The 16,871-nt window shown below is 39.4% G+C and overlaps 2 protein-coding genes across 8 annotated transcripts in view; both read right to left on the bottom strand.

Annotated features, from left to right (window-relative positions):
* Window positions 1-6,743, bottom strand: cct6a (chaperonin containing TCP1, subunit 6A (zeta 1)). Its single transcript, XM_020618091.1, has 13 exons — window positions 6,459-6,743; window positions 5,724-5,787; window positions 4,856-4,990; window positions 4,481-4,654; window positions 3,990-4,093; window positions 3,598-3,868; window positions 2,860-2,942; window positions 2,232-2,328; window positions 1,955-2,102; window positions 1,182-1,315; window positions 890-992; window positions 479-551; window positions 1-372 (listed from the first exon to the last, which is right to left on the bottom strand). Exons 1-13 carry the CDS (start codon window positions 6,590-6,592, stop codon window positions 300-302), a joined length of 1,593 nt encoding a protein of 530 aa, XP_020473747.1. The 5' UTR covers window positions 6,593-6,743; the 3' UTR covers window positions 1-299.
* A 2,600-nt stretch (window positions 6,744-9,343) lies between these two features.
* Window positions 9,344-16,871, bottom strand: part of LOC109970503 (protein NipSnap homolog 2-like) — a 34,745-nt gene continuing 27,217 nt past the window's right edge. For 2 of the 7 annotated variants that reach the window (XM_020618073.1, XM_020618072.1), the window contains exons 4-12: window positions 15,074-15,201; window positions 14,864-14,909; window positions 14,670-14,764; window positions 13,388-13,458; window positions 12,257-12,397; window positions 12,099-12,130; window positions 11,453-11,547; window positions 11,001-11,099; window positions 9,346-10,100 (exon numbers count right to left, since the gene is read on the bottom strand). In XM_020618073.1, coding sequence (XP_020473729.1) covers window positions 10,036-10,100; window positions 11,001-11,099; window positions 11,453-11,547; window positions 12,099-12,130; window positions 12,257-12,397; window positions 13,388-13,458; window positions 14,670-14,764; window positions 14,864-14,909; window positions 15,074-15,201 — 772 coding nt within the window. In that variant the 3' untranslated portion in view covers window positions 9,346-10,035. Of the gene's footprint in view, window positions 10,101-10,625; window positions 10,650-11,000; window positions 11,100-11,452; window positions 11,548-12,098; window positions 12,131-12,256; window positions 12,398-13,387; window positions 13,459-14,669; window positions 14,765-14,863; window positions 14,910-15,073; window positions 15,202-16,871 lie in introns of all 7 variants that reach the window. The other 5 variants (XM_020618076.1, XM_020618074.1, XM_020618075.1 and 2 more) reach the window with 5 other exon arrangements.

Below are 16,871 nucleotides of genomic sequence, written 5' to 3'. Positions count from 1 at the left end.
TTTTCAATAGCCAAGAAAACCTTTAATGGTAGAAACAAAAGTGAGTGTCAGAGGTCGGTGCTTTTAACAAAATCTCATAAATAAACTAATCAGAAGGGGGCGCATTGACAAATGCATGGAAAAAAAAACCATGACTAGCAAAACAATGGTTTCTGACAGACGCTGTGATGGATTCTGTGGTGTTAAAAGCAGGCTGTCCATCAGACCGAGTGCCGAGAGCAATAACGTGTTGACTGAACCATCTGGAAAATGGCTATCCTTGTGAGCATGACAACCGCTGCAGCTTCCTCAGCTGACCTTTAACCTTTGAGAGAAGACATTCCAGCTCTCATTATCTCATCTACCAATAAAATGTTGGTGGCAATCACCGTGCTGTAAAGAAATACAGACTCGTGTTAGAGATCGATGGGGAGACACTGCATCAAGACCATGTTAAATATTCCCAGTTCTTGTATAATTTAGAAATGCTTAACCTCACCATGAATGGAGAAGTTGTTTCTTGACACTGTAATTGTCCCACACTCCTGCTTCTCCTGCTACCATAGGTTCCCCTGAAACACAGCATATTAAAAAAGGGAAAAAATAGATATTTAAAATAAAAGTGCTGGAGCAGAATAATGGACACACTAGCCTCATATAGTGTGTTAATGATATTTAAGGGGAGGGGCATCCTTTATGAACATTTTTACTCTCCACCAGTTGTGATTTTCAATAGCTCAGCCTTTTGCTAATCTGACATCTGTGTAACAGTATGTATTTAATGCTGTGTTAAAAAGTCTCCAGTGCATTGTCTCACATTACTGATTTTGAAAGAGTGACGTTTTTGGGACATCTTGAAACAAAGACAATCTCCACAGATTCTTAATTAAGGGTGTGCTGTGGTTCTGACCTGTGCTGAGGTCTACTCCAACAAGCTGACCAGACTCTTTGTACTCTGTCTGCAGCTTTAGCAGGGTCTCCTGTTGGTCATAGCCAGAGTTCTGGGCCAAAACCTGAGTGAAGATACATAATTATAATAAAGAGGTTCATACAGTATAAATGTCAACAGAAACCAACCTTGTCTAACTGTATGACATCAGGGAAGAGGACATGAGATGACAATGTTGCAATACAGAAGCAAGAGTTTTCTACAACAGGTCAAGAAACACTAGAAGCCTGGAGGGAAAAGTAAAATCTCACACCTTAGGGATGATTAAGAGAGCATCTGCAAATGCTTGGACTCCCAGCTGGGCTCTGCCTTTCACACTGGGCTTATGTTTTATCAGAGCGTCTGCCACGGCCACCTCAAATGCACCTGCACCAGGTAGAACACTACCTAAAGAGACAAAGAGAAAAAAGGCTACTCAGAAAACATATATAATTACCTCAGGCCAAAAAGGCAGTACATTTACAACAAAATCAATCATAGGTCAAAGACACTTTGGGGACTTTGGTCTGACCAGTTGCTTACATGTAGAAGAGAACAAAACTAACACAGGGGTCAAGATCAGAGTCACTGTAGCAGACACGGGAAACCAGGGAGAACAACGTTAGCATCCCTGGGTGTTCACTGTGCAAACGAGACCAGCTGCACTTTACCAAAGAACAGATAAACTGACCTTACTGTCAGATACAATCAGAAATCAAGCTAAGAAGAATGGAGAGACATAAGTGGAGCTGGTGTGTCCAAAAGTACAAACTGTGATACTTGATAATTCTGGTTATCCAAAGACCTTTAACATGTGGTTTACCTATGTAAACATATGGACAATAGTCTGAAAAGGAAACCTACCTTCAGAATAAGAACAAGAAAACTGACATTTCTTGTCTAAATAACATTAGCTGCAAAATGTTAAGCCAATGCTGAACTCCACCAAAACAATTCAAAACTCAACTTGTAACTCATAGTTCCATAAAACTAACCAAGCTAATTTAAATGGCAGAAGTAAACTTTTAGGTTCATTAGTGTCTTCACCGTCTTCTATGGCGTTCTTGACAGCCCGCAGGCCATCCCTTACAGCATCTTTGATCTGTGTGAGGGTGTGTTTGTTGGGTCCCTTCACCAGCAGAGTCACTGAGCGAGGGTTCCCACAATTCTCAATGAACGTGTATTTTTCTTCTCCCTGAAGACACAATCAGGGACAGTTAACAACTCTGACTCAATAACAGACATAGATAAAACAGATGCACAGACTGCACATAAAATAAGAAGTCTATGTATTAATCTCACATTTGCCTTGATAAAAACTCACCAGTGTGTGTTCATAAACCAGCCCAGCGTGTCCCAGGCACTCGGGTGTGAGATCATCGACTGAATTCATGGCAATGCCACCACAAGCAAGTGAGAGTCTGCCGAAGAAACGGCACATTGTATAATTCATTTCTTTGATGTGATACTGCATCACTGGATTTCTTGTCTTAGTTAAGCATCATTTAAAATATCGGACAAACTTTACACTTAAAAAAAAAAATGCTGAAAATTCCTCAATGTGTGCAGAATGTAACTAATGAACCATGAACTGGGCCCAGCTCCGAAGGTCAACTGAGCCTGGTTCTTTAGCCTGCTGTGGCTGCACTGCCTCTGTCAGAATGGCCCTCTTGTGGCTGAACAAAATAAAACTTCATGAAGGAGCAGCACTGGGATAGTTTCCTACAGTGTCATAGTGACAGTAATAAGACATAGCTGATGGTGTCGTTACAAAAAACTGTATAACACAGCCAATTTCTAATACATTTATTTCTTAGATATTTTCAACATTTCCTAAATAATTTACTTCTGTTTTTACACAGGTGTTCACCCCAATAAAAAAATAACAAATATGACACTTCCATTATAAAGAAACAGCCACTTTTCACTGAAGCAGAAAACAGGTTTAATACCTTTCCATGTTCCTCCTCTTTGCCCTGCGCAGAGCGACAATGCCTTCCTTGGCTAGGGCATCCAGGGAGAATGGGTCAATACCCTACAAAAACCAAAGGGACAAAATACTAAAGAGATCAAACTTCCATCTACAATTGATCAATTCAAGAAACAATTAACTGTGTATTTGTGTCACTGTCAGTCGGGACAGGTTTATTCTGATCTGATGAATACATGTAGGAGAGGAATGGGCTCTCCTAATGCAGAGGTACAAATCAGATTTAATGTAGCACAGATTAAAGAGACCAGGGGGAGCCACGGCAGCACCCTTGGGTGTTCGCTGTGCACTCAATTCTTTTACTTTCACATGCTGCGAAATGTAAAAATACTTAGTGGTTATAAGAAACTAAAATGATATGTGACTGAACCTATAACTTGGTGAAAATAATTTAAAACAGCTTTTCTACATCAGACATTTGGATTTACTTTTATTGAACTAATGTATATTGTATTGTATGAACTATTAAAGCCAGACAGTTTTAAAAAGCTGATTTGGAGAAAGCCTGGCCTAGTGGACACCACTGTGTCAACAAGTTTAAAGCGTGTGTGATACTGTTGTCAACTTTATATTACTTGTTTTTTAAAAGCGCATTTTGAATTTAACTCTGTAAAGGCACTACTGTATGAACTACTCCCAGTACAGAGGCCAGTAACTACACTGCAATGCTGCACAGTTAAAATGCTAGCATCAAGCATACCTTCTGGTTAATGACTACAAAACCCTTCTCCCCATTAGGGCAGACTTTGTTCTTCAAGGCGATGATCTTTTGCACACGATCTTCAATGAACTTCCTTTCTGCTGCCACAAGCTTCTCCCTGTCCCCAGCGCTCTTGTAGAAAAAGCCAGAGTTGACCTCTGTCTTTTCATACTCCAAAGACACGTTGCAGGTCAGCACATAAGCATCCTCAACCCTCTTCTTCATGTCTGGGTGTCGGGCACCGTGGTCCAACACCAAACCTCTGATTAGCCTGAGAATATTTTAAATAAACAAACAAACAAAAACAGTTACTCTTACATGTCTGGGACCCCTGCACAGTCGCAGTTAACATGATGAGTCACCTGTGGCTCCATGTCTGTCTCAACACTCACTGTGTATCGCAGTCAGTCTTATGCTTCATCTCCATGATCTCCACCATGTACAAGTCAATGGGTTCATTGGGTTTAGCAATAGCCAGCACAGCATCTACTACAGCCTGCAGACAAACAAACCAGTCACCACCACTAACAACCATTAACAACAGAATTTAATCATCAAACCACTGCAATAAGAAAAGTACTACCAGCAACCAGCATCAGCTGACATATATGCACAGATGTAGAGGTTCAATTTAGAGCAAAAAGTCTCATTTCTGATGGAAATATCATTTTGATCATTCACAAAGTACTAAACATGCTTGTAACGGTTTCACAAAGAAAATGACCACCCTGTATTTGACTAAGCACTTTGAACTGTGGCAGTTTATGACTACAGCTTATTAAAGTAATAAACTAAGAGTAACAACAACCAAGACAAATGATCTGCATTTGGTGCAGTTGGTCAAATAGTGACAGATGCTGAGCTCCACTCCCTCATGTCTCACCTCAGTTAACAGGTCTGCCAACTCTGTGTGGACCTTGGTCCTGAGAGAGGTGCGTGCAACATTGATGAGTGTCTCTCTGTCCATTTCCCGAGTCACCTTCACTTCCTCCAGAACTGCCAAAGCTTTCTCTTTTGCAGCCTCAAAACCCTCAGTAATGATTCTTGGATGAAGTCCCTGAACACAAAAGTCACTTTATAGAAGAATTCTGTTTCATTGCTGAATATTGACATGAATTCTGAAAAAATTCATTTTTCAAATTGAATATAAGAAAAATTACACTGATAAAAACTAACTTCTCATGAACAGTACTGGTGTGTGTTCCAAGTGGCCAGCCAGACAGGGACTGGGACTTGACAGGTTTTAAACCTCTCTTACCTCTGACACATAGAGGTCGGCCTGCTTCAGCAGTTCACCAATGATGAGGACGTTGGAGGTGGTACCATCTCCTGTGATGTCATCCTGTGCCGTGGCAACCTTTGCAATAAGTGACGCCGTTGGGTGCTGAATTTGCTGCAAGAAAACAAACATGCAACATCAGAAGTGAGCCACGACTGTGGTTATGTAAAACACCTTCACAGTCAATAACAGGACAACAAGGCTGTGACTAATTTTAAATAAAATCAGATTTTTTTTTTTGGACTGGTCAAAACTAGAATATGTCAATCACAAATTCACAGAGCCCAGAGTCCCAGACCCTGGTAAGGCATTCAAATTTACAATCATTACAATCATTAATGTTAAACAGACACAAAAATTCTGCCATATGAGATTCTGGAAACTTAAGATGGGCAGCATTGCTTCCATCACGTTTGCTTGAAAAATGACTGAAACAATTATCAGAACTATTTATTAATTTTCTGCTGATTGACTAGCTTCATTTCAAAGGACAAGTTCTGTAAAAGTCAAATTTAACTCAAAGTCTATTTACTAGCTTTTTCTGGAGCTTTCAACTGAGCCAACTCTACCTGCTGAAGATGTTCTTAAAACCTTTCAGCTTTCAAGCTTTATGAAAACCAATTTTTTCCTCCAACCACATCATAAGAGGATCTTTCTCTACAGCTGGATGTGATCCACAGGAGACATAACTACAGACAATGAACATATGTGAAGCTCTGCTCATACTGCATTGGGTATCTGCATATTTAGATGCATTCACACACATATACCTTAGGGGTGTGGTCACCCTTCAGCAACAATGGACAAGACAGCCAGACAGAAAATATCACAGTCAGCACCTCCTTACCATTTCGTGTAACAAGACGTTGCCATCTTTGGTCAGCTTTATGTCTCCTGCACCAGACACCAGCCTGTGGATCCAAACAAGCACGGAAGGGCTAATGTTAACATGTTCACCTCTTTCAGGGTAATACACTCCTGGTGAGCTATTAGTCAAGTTTTCAGTCAGCTACGTCCGGTGCACAAACCTTAATGTACTTTGCTCACTAACTGTTAACCTGTCTGAACTTCCTGAAATAATCCTCCTGACGCTGATCAATACCCAACATCAACTCGTCACCGGTTATCGACTCATTTATTTGCTCTGTAGTCCCACTATTCGACTGTTTAACGTTAAATCCATGTTAACTAAATGATTCTGAGTGCTAACCTCGAATGAATCAAACGATCTCGGTGTTTGCACAGTCTGCTAACCAGCTAATGCTAGCGTTAGCTTTGTGGTTGTCAAAAAGATCATGACAATGACTGGGCAGGGCAACGTGCGCCAGTGTGTCCGTTATCCGCTTAGCGACTGAAGGCCTCAGCTGACTGAGACTGTGATTTACGTGACAGAGGGCTCTAAAACAGTACCCTGGAGAATCTTTCTAATGCTCATAAACAGTCAGAATTAAGTGGTGACAGAATGACTATAATGCTACCCGCGCGAACTCTATACTAGTGAGTTAAAGCTAACGGTAGCTGCTAGCATACTGGTGAGTTAGCATAGCACGCGTGCTGCACAAAGGGCTCCGGCTGCACTCACATTTTCATGGTCCCCTTCGGTCCCAGGTTACTTCTCAACACATCTTGAAGCCCCCGGGCGGCACTGATATTAACGGCCAAAGCGGCCTGGGCCCTGGCTACTTCTGCTTTTGGGTTTAGAGCTTTCACAGCCATGACGAAGCTGCACACCCAGCGAAGAAAAAATAAAAAGTATCGCCGGTAAAGAGTCCGCACTGCTCGAACCCTATCGAAAGGGGAGTCGGTTTCCAGAAGGCTCTAACACGTGTTCTCGCGCTGCCTTCAGGTAAACATCCCAGGCTCGGAAATTCTGTCTTCTAGAGACCCAAGTCCCCGTTCATATGACCAGAGAATTATTCTCCAATTCGTTGAGATTTTGCCAGATCAGGCGCCTCCGGGGGGAGGCGAAGTACTAGTAGCAACACCACAGTTTAAAAATATTAGTAACTAAAGTCATCAAATAAATGTAGTGGCGTAAAGTATATTGTTTGTTTCTAAAATGTGAAATCGAAGTAGATATGAAGTAGCAAAAAATGGAACTACTCAAAATTGTACCTAAGTACAATAGAGGTGTTAGGTATTTTTAGTCAGATAGAAATTGGATAGATACTTTATGTATTAGAAATGTTTAGTGGAGATAGGATGTCTAGTTAGACTGTTAAATGCTTAGGCATGCTTATGAGTTTCTACAGGGTACATCTGGTCAAGGATAACTAGAGAGAAGAGTTGATGACTGTCAGCAGACAGGGTGTTTAATATTATTATTACGACGTGTATAACTGTAGCCTTAGCCATAATATGTTCTTATGTTTAAGTCACGACATGTACTAGAGGTCGTGAGAATGTTTTTAGCTACACACCACTTAATCAACAGACATACACACATGCACATTGATTTGCTTCATGTTTTGAGTTTGGAGGTGCAAGATACCTGAGCATGTAATGTTAATTTTACCTGTGTTCATGGAATAAAGCAGCACTGTTTTGAAGTTACTTGGACTGTCTCGTCTCTCAGAGTTAGCAATGGTAACAAGAGCCATAGTCCTACAGAGGCTACTTTCCACCTCTGGTTTTCAAAGTGTTAGGGAGGTGCAGAGGTGCAGAAGGAAAGACACAAAGTAAGCAAAAATAAGTAGAAAACTGTGTTATTATTATTATTATTAAAGGGCAATTACCCTAAAATTCTGCTGAAAACCTGTCCTGTCCTGTAGCATATTTTAAAAAAGCAACAGTGCAGGTAAGAGGCCTAACACTAATCCAACAGTGTTGTCAATCTTACATTAGTCTATTATTAAGCCAGGGTCACAAACGAATATTTTCAGGACTGGCTCTGGGTCCTAGAAAGGCGGTTTCCTCAAAATAATTGATGTGTAAACAGTTTTTGCAAACACTCTTCTGGGAGAGGTTAGTATTCGCGCTCAGAGGTTTTGAGATTTCCGATATTCATTGAAGGTACCACAAGTACCACCCTAACGCACGCGCTGGTTGGCCAAGTGCGTCACATCTGCAAGTGTGAAATGGAAATGAAGCGGATTCATTTTAAACTCTAATGTTTAAGTCCAGGAAAATATGATCACTATAAACAGTACTAAGTGTACACTTTGGATGTTAACTACATCAATTCCTCCATCTTGTTGTCCTGGCTACTAGTCAATATTTGCAATTTAGAAGCTGCAGGGTACAAATAAAATTTTATGTTCTTAGAAATTACTTAAAAGATTTGTCAAAAAAATGAAAATTTTTCTGTCAATCTGATTATCAGATAATCATTTCTGCTTGAGCTCAGGTTGCAACGTATGTATTTCTAGTATCACTGCAATATTGAATAAAAGGAGTCCAAGACTTTTATTTTTAAAATTTTCTTTAGAAGTTTAATATGTACAACTAATCTTAACAAATCGTTGCTTTCACATTTATCATGTAGAGACATTCCTCCTCGTTCTTTAGAATATCCCATTTTAGTTACAAATGCAATACTGACATCTCCCTGGCTTGGTCAATAAGCCTACTATGTGTATCTACGATCTGACCGTCAACAAAAAGCAAACAATCTCAGTTAGAGCACACAGTCACCTGGCTGGCATTCATTGCTTGATACAGAGATAGGCCAAATCAGGCACTGGACAGAAGTTTGTACCGTAGATACTGATTAGCCCTGCTACAATCAAAAACATTTTCTAATTATCTTGTCCCCACTCCACAACTGGAAAAGCCTAAAGAGTCATGATGTTGAAGTTAGCAAATAATCTGAAGATGTTGTCGGTTTAACAGAAGAGAGATGAATGAAGAAAAAAAACTGGGGATTCAGCACAAGATCACTCCAACAACTGGACACTATAGTCAGGTATCCAGTAGAAAGTAGAAGACTTTGGAGCTTTCTGTTCTGACCACTGTGTGGTGTGTTAGTGAACTTCACCTCTTGTGCATCTTTGTAACACTGTCCTTTTGAAACCTTTCATTCATCCAGATGATCGTGACACTAATTACGGGTACACACCATAAGTGGGTCAGCTTCAGCCACATAAAGTCACATTCTCTAGAAGACTGGATGAACTTTCACTGGAAATAAAGCTACTCTAGGGTCTGACTGTGGCTGTACTACTCCTCTGACAATCAGCTTTACTGTCCATTGTTATAATTATACAACCCTCTTTATAAAATATAGCTTCCCTTGTAATGACTGATATTTAAATAAGCATATCTGGTTTGTACTGACAGTCAAGAGTGAGCTCTGGATACAGTGTTTTTATTGTAAGATACTGGATGCAGTTTCCTCTGTTTGCTTTGTAGTGCAACAAGGCACTTTATTAAGTACACCTGTATAATTGTATGCAATTCATTACAATACCTCCACCTTAACATCTGTGTTTATGAAGCTCAAAATGTTTCAGTTTTTGGTGAAATCATCATAAATGTATAAATTCAATTATATGCTTATTAATGAGGTCATAGTTATACTGGAGTACATTATATTTAGAGGTGTCTATATTTTTATCTTCCTATGTGAGAGGGCTGGAATATTAGGAACATCTCTGAATATAATGTAGTCCAGTACAACACCACCTTTAACTACGACCTCAATAATAAACATATAATTTAATTTATATATTTTGGACAATTTCGCCAAAAGCTGAGACATTTTAAACTTCTTAAACGCAGATGTTATGGTGGAAGTGTTACATTGAATCGCATAAAGGTGTACCTAATAAAGTGGCCGGTGAGTGTAAATGTCATGTTAACTTTTCTTTCGAACTGTGGTTCTATCAAAGACATTTTAGCCCCTGTGACCAACACTAGAACTGTTGATTCACAACAATGTTGGTATCTCAACAAGCAGATGAATGTATTTTTAGATAACCATGAAAACAGGACAAGCCATTTAAAACACACGGCCTATTAAAGGACCAGTAAATGACGACATTGACAATGAATTTAACCATCTGATTTGAAATAAAACTTTCTAGGACCACAAAGAAAAAGGGAGTTCAGAAAACAAAGAAAACAGGAAGCATCCCTGGCAGTGCACACTCTGGTATTCGATTACACTCTCAACAGGGGTGTGACAGTCACTGTCGAGAGGCTTCCCAAGATGTTTGTGGTTACTTCAAGGGTGAAGTCTTCATGGGAATCATTATCCTAGATTCCATGTGCTGAATAAGAGGGACTGCAGAATGAGGAAGAAACAATATTCTTAGCAAGAGAGTTCTGTGTCATGCATTATGTTCCCATGCACACAGGAAAACAGAGAAAAGTAAACAAAAACAAAAATGTTTCCATGCACTGTAATTAACTTGGACAAATAGACATCCTGTGTGAGTTTATCCTTACATATTAAATTTGTGAATATTTCATAAATTTGTGCTTTTTGTAATGGAATCATATTCCATAACAGCCGGTGACGTAATATCTTTTTTTTTTTTACTTTTCATGCACAAACCAATCATCCATGTATTCAACATTGATTGCCACTAATAAATTACTGGATCTCTAGTTCAGTGTATACTGTAATGCATGTGCACCACAGTCACTCATCAGATTGTGCCCAGTCCCTGGCCTTACTCTGGAATCATGGCTTATTTATTTATTTATTTCAAGTGCAGCGAAGATACAAGATGGTGCTTTCTGATTTTGTGCCAGAGATTTTAAACTGAAGGCACAGTGACAGGACAGCTGTCACCAGGTCACTTACCAAGTGCATGTTAAAGCACAGAGTCTGTTAGAGGTGAGCAGACAGTGAAGTCAGAAAGCAGTACTGGGCAATATGGCATATGACATTGATAACATAAGAATATGTTTTTAATTACAACATCTATCACAACAAGGTAAATAAATGTATGCAAGATGACATGCGACATACACAAGCTGATGTTATTAACAAGTCAACTGTGGAAGGGTTTTGCATTACAGCAGACAAAAACATCAACATCAGTAACATACTTTGCAAGTAACATTTTTACATTGTCATCATCATCATGATAAAATACCACTCAAAGTTGGTCTTTGAAATTATTGTATTATCAGAAAGGTAACAAGCAGAAAGAGAGCACAGAAAACTAAGTCTTACCTGTGTAGTAAACAACCTCGTCCCACCCTTCACGCTGCCAAGCTGCATTTCTGGTGTCTTCTCTGGACTGAAGGTCTTTGTAAGCTGGAAAACAAGACGCTGTTTAGATCATTAGATGCAGTTTTCACTCAGATCAACATATCACACCTACGGTCTCCACTCTTAGCCCAACAGTTACACAGTAATTGTTTTTCGATCTCGAGTCAGGCGCTTACATGATCTCATTTTCACATGACAATGATTTTGCTGTGTTTGCATTAGCAGGTACCAGGTGAAGAAAATGTCGAGGGGCCACCAAACAGATGCACCCAGTAGACTGGGAGGTATATTATATACACATTTGTGTAATTTAAATCATTTATTTGAAATACTATGATGTAGAGTTTAACATTTTGTGTATGTTTTGTCTAAAAGGTGCAGCTCTGTTCATTACATTTATAAGCCCTGCTCACCCCATAAGTGATGAACCTGGTACAGGGTTCCAATCTGTGAGAAAAAGCCTCCCACTGCCTCCTGGTTTTTCTGGCGAATCTCGATAGCACGCGCCCTGTTGACCACATGAGATAAGAAAACAAAACAAAAAGCTTGTTACTGAAGGGTTTTACTGATTAAGCCACCAGCACAAATTTGTAGGATTTAAAGTTCAAATGACAGACATTCACAGATAACCCAGTAATTTCACCGATTGTTTTAACTCCCCCAACATGGTTGGATTTATTATTATTAACAGGCAAATTTATCAGTCAATATCATTTTAATTAGATATACAAATATATTAAATCCAGGGTAAATTATGATTGAGCTTTATAATCATGTGGTATAAATGGTGTATATCTGGTTATGCTTAAGAATCATGCATAGACTGTGTAGCCTGGTACCGGTGACTCATATTCATCTGCTACAATCTGTAAAACCAACAAAATACTAGTGAGGAAATGTTTAAAATTGTACATAACATTGGCAGCTCTAAAATGACCACACTGAGTGAAAGTTTAAGGGCTTGTCATAGCATTTATTAAAATCAATCTAATTTGGTGACTTTCTGATAACTACATGAACAAAAAAAAGAAGAAAGATACATGAAGAGTGGTGCCTTACCAGTAATTTCCCCACTCGATCATCGTCCCTGGCTGTAATAAAATAATTGAAGAGGAGAGAGATGTGGACAGTAAGTTGTTCACTACAGCATCAGAGAAAATATATACAGTATTTATGCATAGCTGGAGGAAGCTGTTAAATGTAAGAGGCAGTGTTACCCTGAGTTGGTACGATCGGAGCTCGTAGATGTTGGGTCCTGGACGAGAGACAGGTTCATTCCAGAAACTGAACTCCAGCAGCAGCTGGTTCCTACGAGACAGCAGCATCTTCCCCCTCTTGTCTCTGTAGTCCATAAACATCTACAGCAACGACAAACAACAGTAACATGTTAATCAGTAATCCGGCTCAGACCAACTCCTACCTACGTTCAGGAAAACATTAAACTTTGGTCTAAAAACACGACAGAACAAGACACCGTCTGTTAGGCTTGCTGCAGTGCATCAGTTGTGATCAGGCCATTTTAGTGCATTATCATGCTATAACAACAGATGTCCTTCTATGACAAGGTGCAGTAAGAGCTGTGGTAACAGAAGAGAGATAGGAAACTTAAATATTGCAATTTATCTGCTTCTATTTTTACTTTTTTCATCCATTACCCATTGACCAACAGACTTCATCGTGCTGTTTAGCTGATTGTACAGACACCGATGTTTCCACATTTCTAGAAGAAGGCACGTCCTCCTCTAGTGTAAACTACTCAGAGGTTAGTCTTGGGAAGAATGAAGCAAAGCGGTACAAGTATACTGAGAACAGTGAGAATCCACAGCTGTACTCAAAGTACTAGGCATCTACTCATGCATGTTGATACGTTTACTGTTATGTAATTGTTGCTTTTAAGTAATATTTAATGTTTTATCAAATTTGCATTGTAATGTTTTATTTATCTATGTGGATTGTGTTAAGCACTTTAAATTGCCATTGTGTATGAGAATGTGCTATATAAATAAACTTGCCTTGCCTTAAGGTTGCAAAAGATCTCTGTCGTCTGTTCTATGAACTTTCATGAACTTCAGCAGACTAAACATAAATTTACCAGAAGTATAAGGTAGGACTGGGTCCATAAACTGCAATTACCTAATTTATAGTATAAAACTGCATTTCTATAAATAAGCTTTAAAGATAATTGAACCATAATATTTAATTACAAACATACAGCTGGAAAACCACAGATATAGAACATGTGGAACTGGAAAAGGGTATGTCGATCTAATTTGAAGGGTGCGCTGCCAGAACCGGTCACCTACAGGTCACCGGCTGCCAGTAAACTAAACTAACCGAGCACCCGTTACCTTATTCTGCCTGAGTTTGTTCATGACTTCAGTGAGAGCCGGGTATCCTCCCCGATATCTCCACAGGTGAACTAGAATAGAAGGAGCAGAAGAGCCAAAAATAATGCAGCTCTCAAATATATCTCGGCATGTTTGTATTTTTTTGGGCAAAATTTTCTCTCACATTAACAACTGTAATCTAATTATTTATTTATCTGTGGGCCACCGGTGATCTGGAGCTGCCATGACAAGGACAGTGTGTCAAACACAAATCTCTAGTCAATTTCTGTGAGGAACTCACGATGCCTCATCGCAGGACAACACTGGCTGCTACAATACAATCACAGTTTGTCATTTGCTAACATGAAAAAGTTCTTCCTGCATTTACTCTGGTACAACACTTAAGAAGGTATCAGCTGAACCCGATCAGTAGCAAATCCACACAATACAGTGCACATTATTTGTACGCATTTGTTTATGCAGCCTTTCAGATGACCATTCATTACTGAGGCTACCAATGTTACTGAGCTCTGTCATGAGAGACAGACTGCGAGGGACAAGAGACAAATGTCAACACAAGGGCAAAATGGAAAGCAGCCAGGAAAAGTGCAATAGTCACACAGCTATAATTAACAAAAATATAAAGACTGTCAAAGTGTAGGTTTGTGTTACTGAGGAGGACGGTGACTGTAATAGTTGTAGGAAACATCTGTGTTTAAGCCCTTAAGAGTCAAAGAGAGAAGAAACTGCACAGTTGGAAGAATGTTCTGTTTTTCATTATACTTCCCATCGGCAGTAACAAACTACTGTCATACAGTAATGCAACTTTGCCAACAGCTGCCTTAACTCATGATGTTCTTGTATGGTTCAAATGATTTTAGAAAACATGAATCAACTATAATATCTTGTAGGACTGCAAAGACAATAACTTTCATTATCAGCTAAGGTGTTTATGACGTTTCCCAGATAATCAATTAGTTTATAAAGTGTCAAAATTGCTTATTTTGTCAAACCAACATTTCAAAGGCCAAAAGCAACAAATCATCACACTTGAGGAGCTGGAACAGTTTAATATTTCGCATAATCGATTGATTTTCTGTTGACTCAATAATCACCTTGTCCTTTTAGCAATATTATTTTATCTGTGAGCATTATAATCAAAGTTTTCTGTTTCAAATAGGGAATTTGTTTCATTTACACTCACTGAATGGGCTACCAACCCATCAATCAAAGGCCATTCAAAAGCAGGTTTATCACCTGCATGTGTTTAGACTGCGACAAAGAGTTTCACAAGTGCTCTCACCTGCCTGATCCTGCTCTCCGTACCATGTGTTCCAGGTGCCCACAAGTTCACATGGGTATTCGGGGTCAGTGTGTATGGAAAGCAAGACTTCCTCACTGCAGCACACACACAACACGCAAATGTGTAAAAATTCTAAATATCTGCACTGCTTACTAAACCAGCACAGTCGGGGCAGCTCAATAAAGTCTTCTTACCAGAGTTCATTATAAGCATCAAGGCACTCAGGCTTGACATTGTGAACTGCAAGAAAAGAATAAAACCTGAGCTGATCCAATTTATTTAATATTTATTTTTTAATATGTATGTCATCTCGGAAAATATTATACATGTCAAAGTCTATCTTAATGCATTAAAGACACACACTTGTAACACTGTGGCACTACCAAGTCACAAACAATACATACACTGTATTTTGTACAGATTGTTGTCTTCTTTCTTAGCAAGCAGATGAGAGTGGGCATCTTTTCTCGGGTCGACCTTTCTAACAAACAGAGACTTGAGCCAGCTGTCTTCACGGGATGCCGAGAGGCTCCTGTGGTGAAACAAAGCACAAAGTTGGAAATAACCAGCATCACAAAAAAAAAAAAAAAAAAAAATGGAAAACAGGACAGACAAATGCAGCATTATACTGTATCTACTGTAATCAAACTCACAGTTTCCAAAGCACTTTGGCTCTAGAGTACATTTCTGGCCCGTTCAATGACTAGTCCATACTCTCAGGATATGAGGTGGTGATTTTTCAAACTCTACCTGCTCTGTGAGAGTTTTTGTCTAGTTCTCTAGAACAAACTGGCTGGTGACGTTTCATCTATTCCAACTGTGTTCAAAACCAAATTATTTATAATTTCTACAACATATGATTAGTTACAGTTGCTGTGTGGCTTTTTCCCTTGCATTCTTTCCTCTTCTGTTAATGATGCATCTTTAGTATATTTTAGTTTTTTTTCTGTAGAACTAGACTGATAAATTAGCTGGATCAATATAGCAGTCTAGTGCATGTTGGTCCTTCTCTGAAGTGTTTATTTATGATGGGGTTCATGGATGGTTTATAAGACAATGGGCCCCTACTCTTACACCTCTTGATGCAAGACTCACAGATTGATTAACTCTGCAGTCAGTCTGTATCTTCTTGTGGTTGTTTTGAATGTCTTTAGCCATTCTGTGTTAATTTGTACTTGTTTTGTATCTCTTTGTAGTCATTTTGCACTCACTGACTAACTTTCTAAAAGAAAGCTTAACACTCCTTACGTGGTCTAGAGCACCCCATAAACCTTGTAATCCAATATGATATACTGTTGGAGATTTTTTAATTCTCTAATATCCCTATCAATATCAACCTCAAAAATCCAGTATCTGCGAGGTTAAACTAACTGTGCATGTACTAGATGCCATTTAGGTCCACAGAGCTTAGTTGTGATGAGGTGTAATATAAATATTGTCTTGAGCTTCTTAGTAAGATTGAGGTCAGTGGAAAACGCTCTAGGAGGCACTGCATCCTTGTCAATAACGGCAGCAAACTAAGGAAAAACTATTATTCACAGGTTTTCAGACTATCCAACTCATTCATTGCAAATAAACTCCAGCTCCGAGAGCAGCAACACAAACCTAGACTAGTCTTCATAAACTCCTGAGCAGCCTTCCCACATGGGCAGTATTTAGTTTTCTGATAATAAACTTAATTTAAAGGTGCCAGGGAGCACCACGCGGTAAATGGTTACACTTGTTTATCACGAAGCAGTCCTTTCATAGTGTAGTGATCCTTCAGTTGGCATGTTATGATGTTCTAAATTGTTATGGTTCCTTGATGGGTGTGGAGCTTCAGGGGTTAAGAGGTGTGAGAGCGGGAGGGAGTGAAGTGTGGGGATTTGAGCTACAGAGGGTGTTAGCAGGCTGTTTTTCATTCTTATTGTTGTTGGGCTGTTGTTTTGGCGTGGTTACGGCCAACAGTAACCGGTTGTGTGGAGTTAATAAAAAAGCGACTATTCGTCGGCACTCAAGGTTGTCTTCCTTGTGTCCTGCGGGACACTACAGTATGATTAAAATGTAAACGTACGCATTGACTCGGGCAGCTATTTTCCCCCAAGCTAACTCTCTCTCTTTCGCCACTGCAGCCCGTGTTGCTTTTTTTACGAAATATGGGCTCGTAGTCACTATATGCTTGTAGTAGCACATCCATTTCTGTCGGGGAAAAAAACGCAGACC

This window comes from Monopterus albus, unplaced genomic scaffold (genome assembly GCF_001952655.1).
Source record: "Monopterus albus unplaced genomic scaffold, M_albus_1.0 scaffold199.1, whole genome shotgun sequence".
Taxonomy (NCBI): domain Eukaryota; kingdom Metazoa; phylum Chordata; class Actinopteri; order Synbranchiformes; family Synbranchidae; genus Monopterus; species Monopterus albus.
Note: the sequence above shows the minus strand (reverse complement) of the source record. Positions and strands in the feature narration are given on the sequence as shown.

Excerpts from the sequence above, each read along its gene's own strand:
- cct6a (XM_020618091.1), bottom strand. The coding sequence starts at position 6,592 with ATGGCTGTGAAAGCTCTAAACCCAAAAGCAGAAGTAGCCAGGGCCCAG. Across the intron at positions 3,869-3,989 it reads AAGACTGACTGCGATACACA|GCTAATCAGAGGTTTGGTGT; the intron begins GTGAGTGTTGAG and ends AAATATTCTCAG. Across the intron at positions 2,329-2,859 it reads AAGAGGAGGAACATGGAAAG|ACTCTCACTTGCTTGTGGTG; the intron begins GTATTAAACCTG and ends TTTCTTCGGCAG.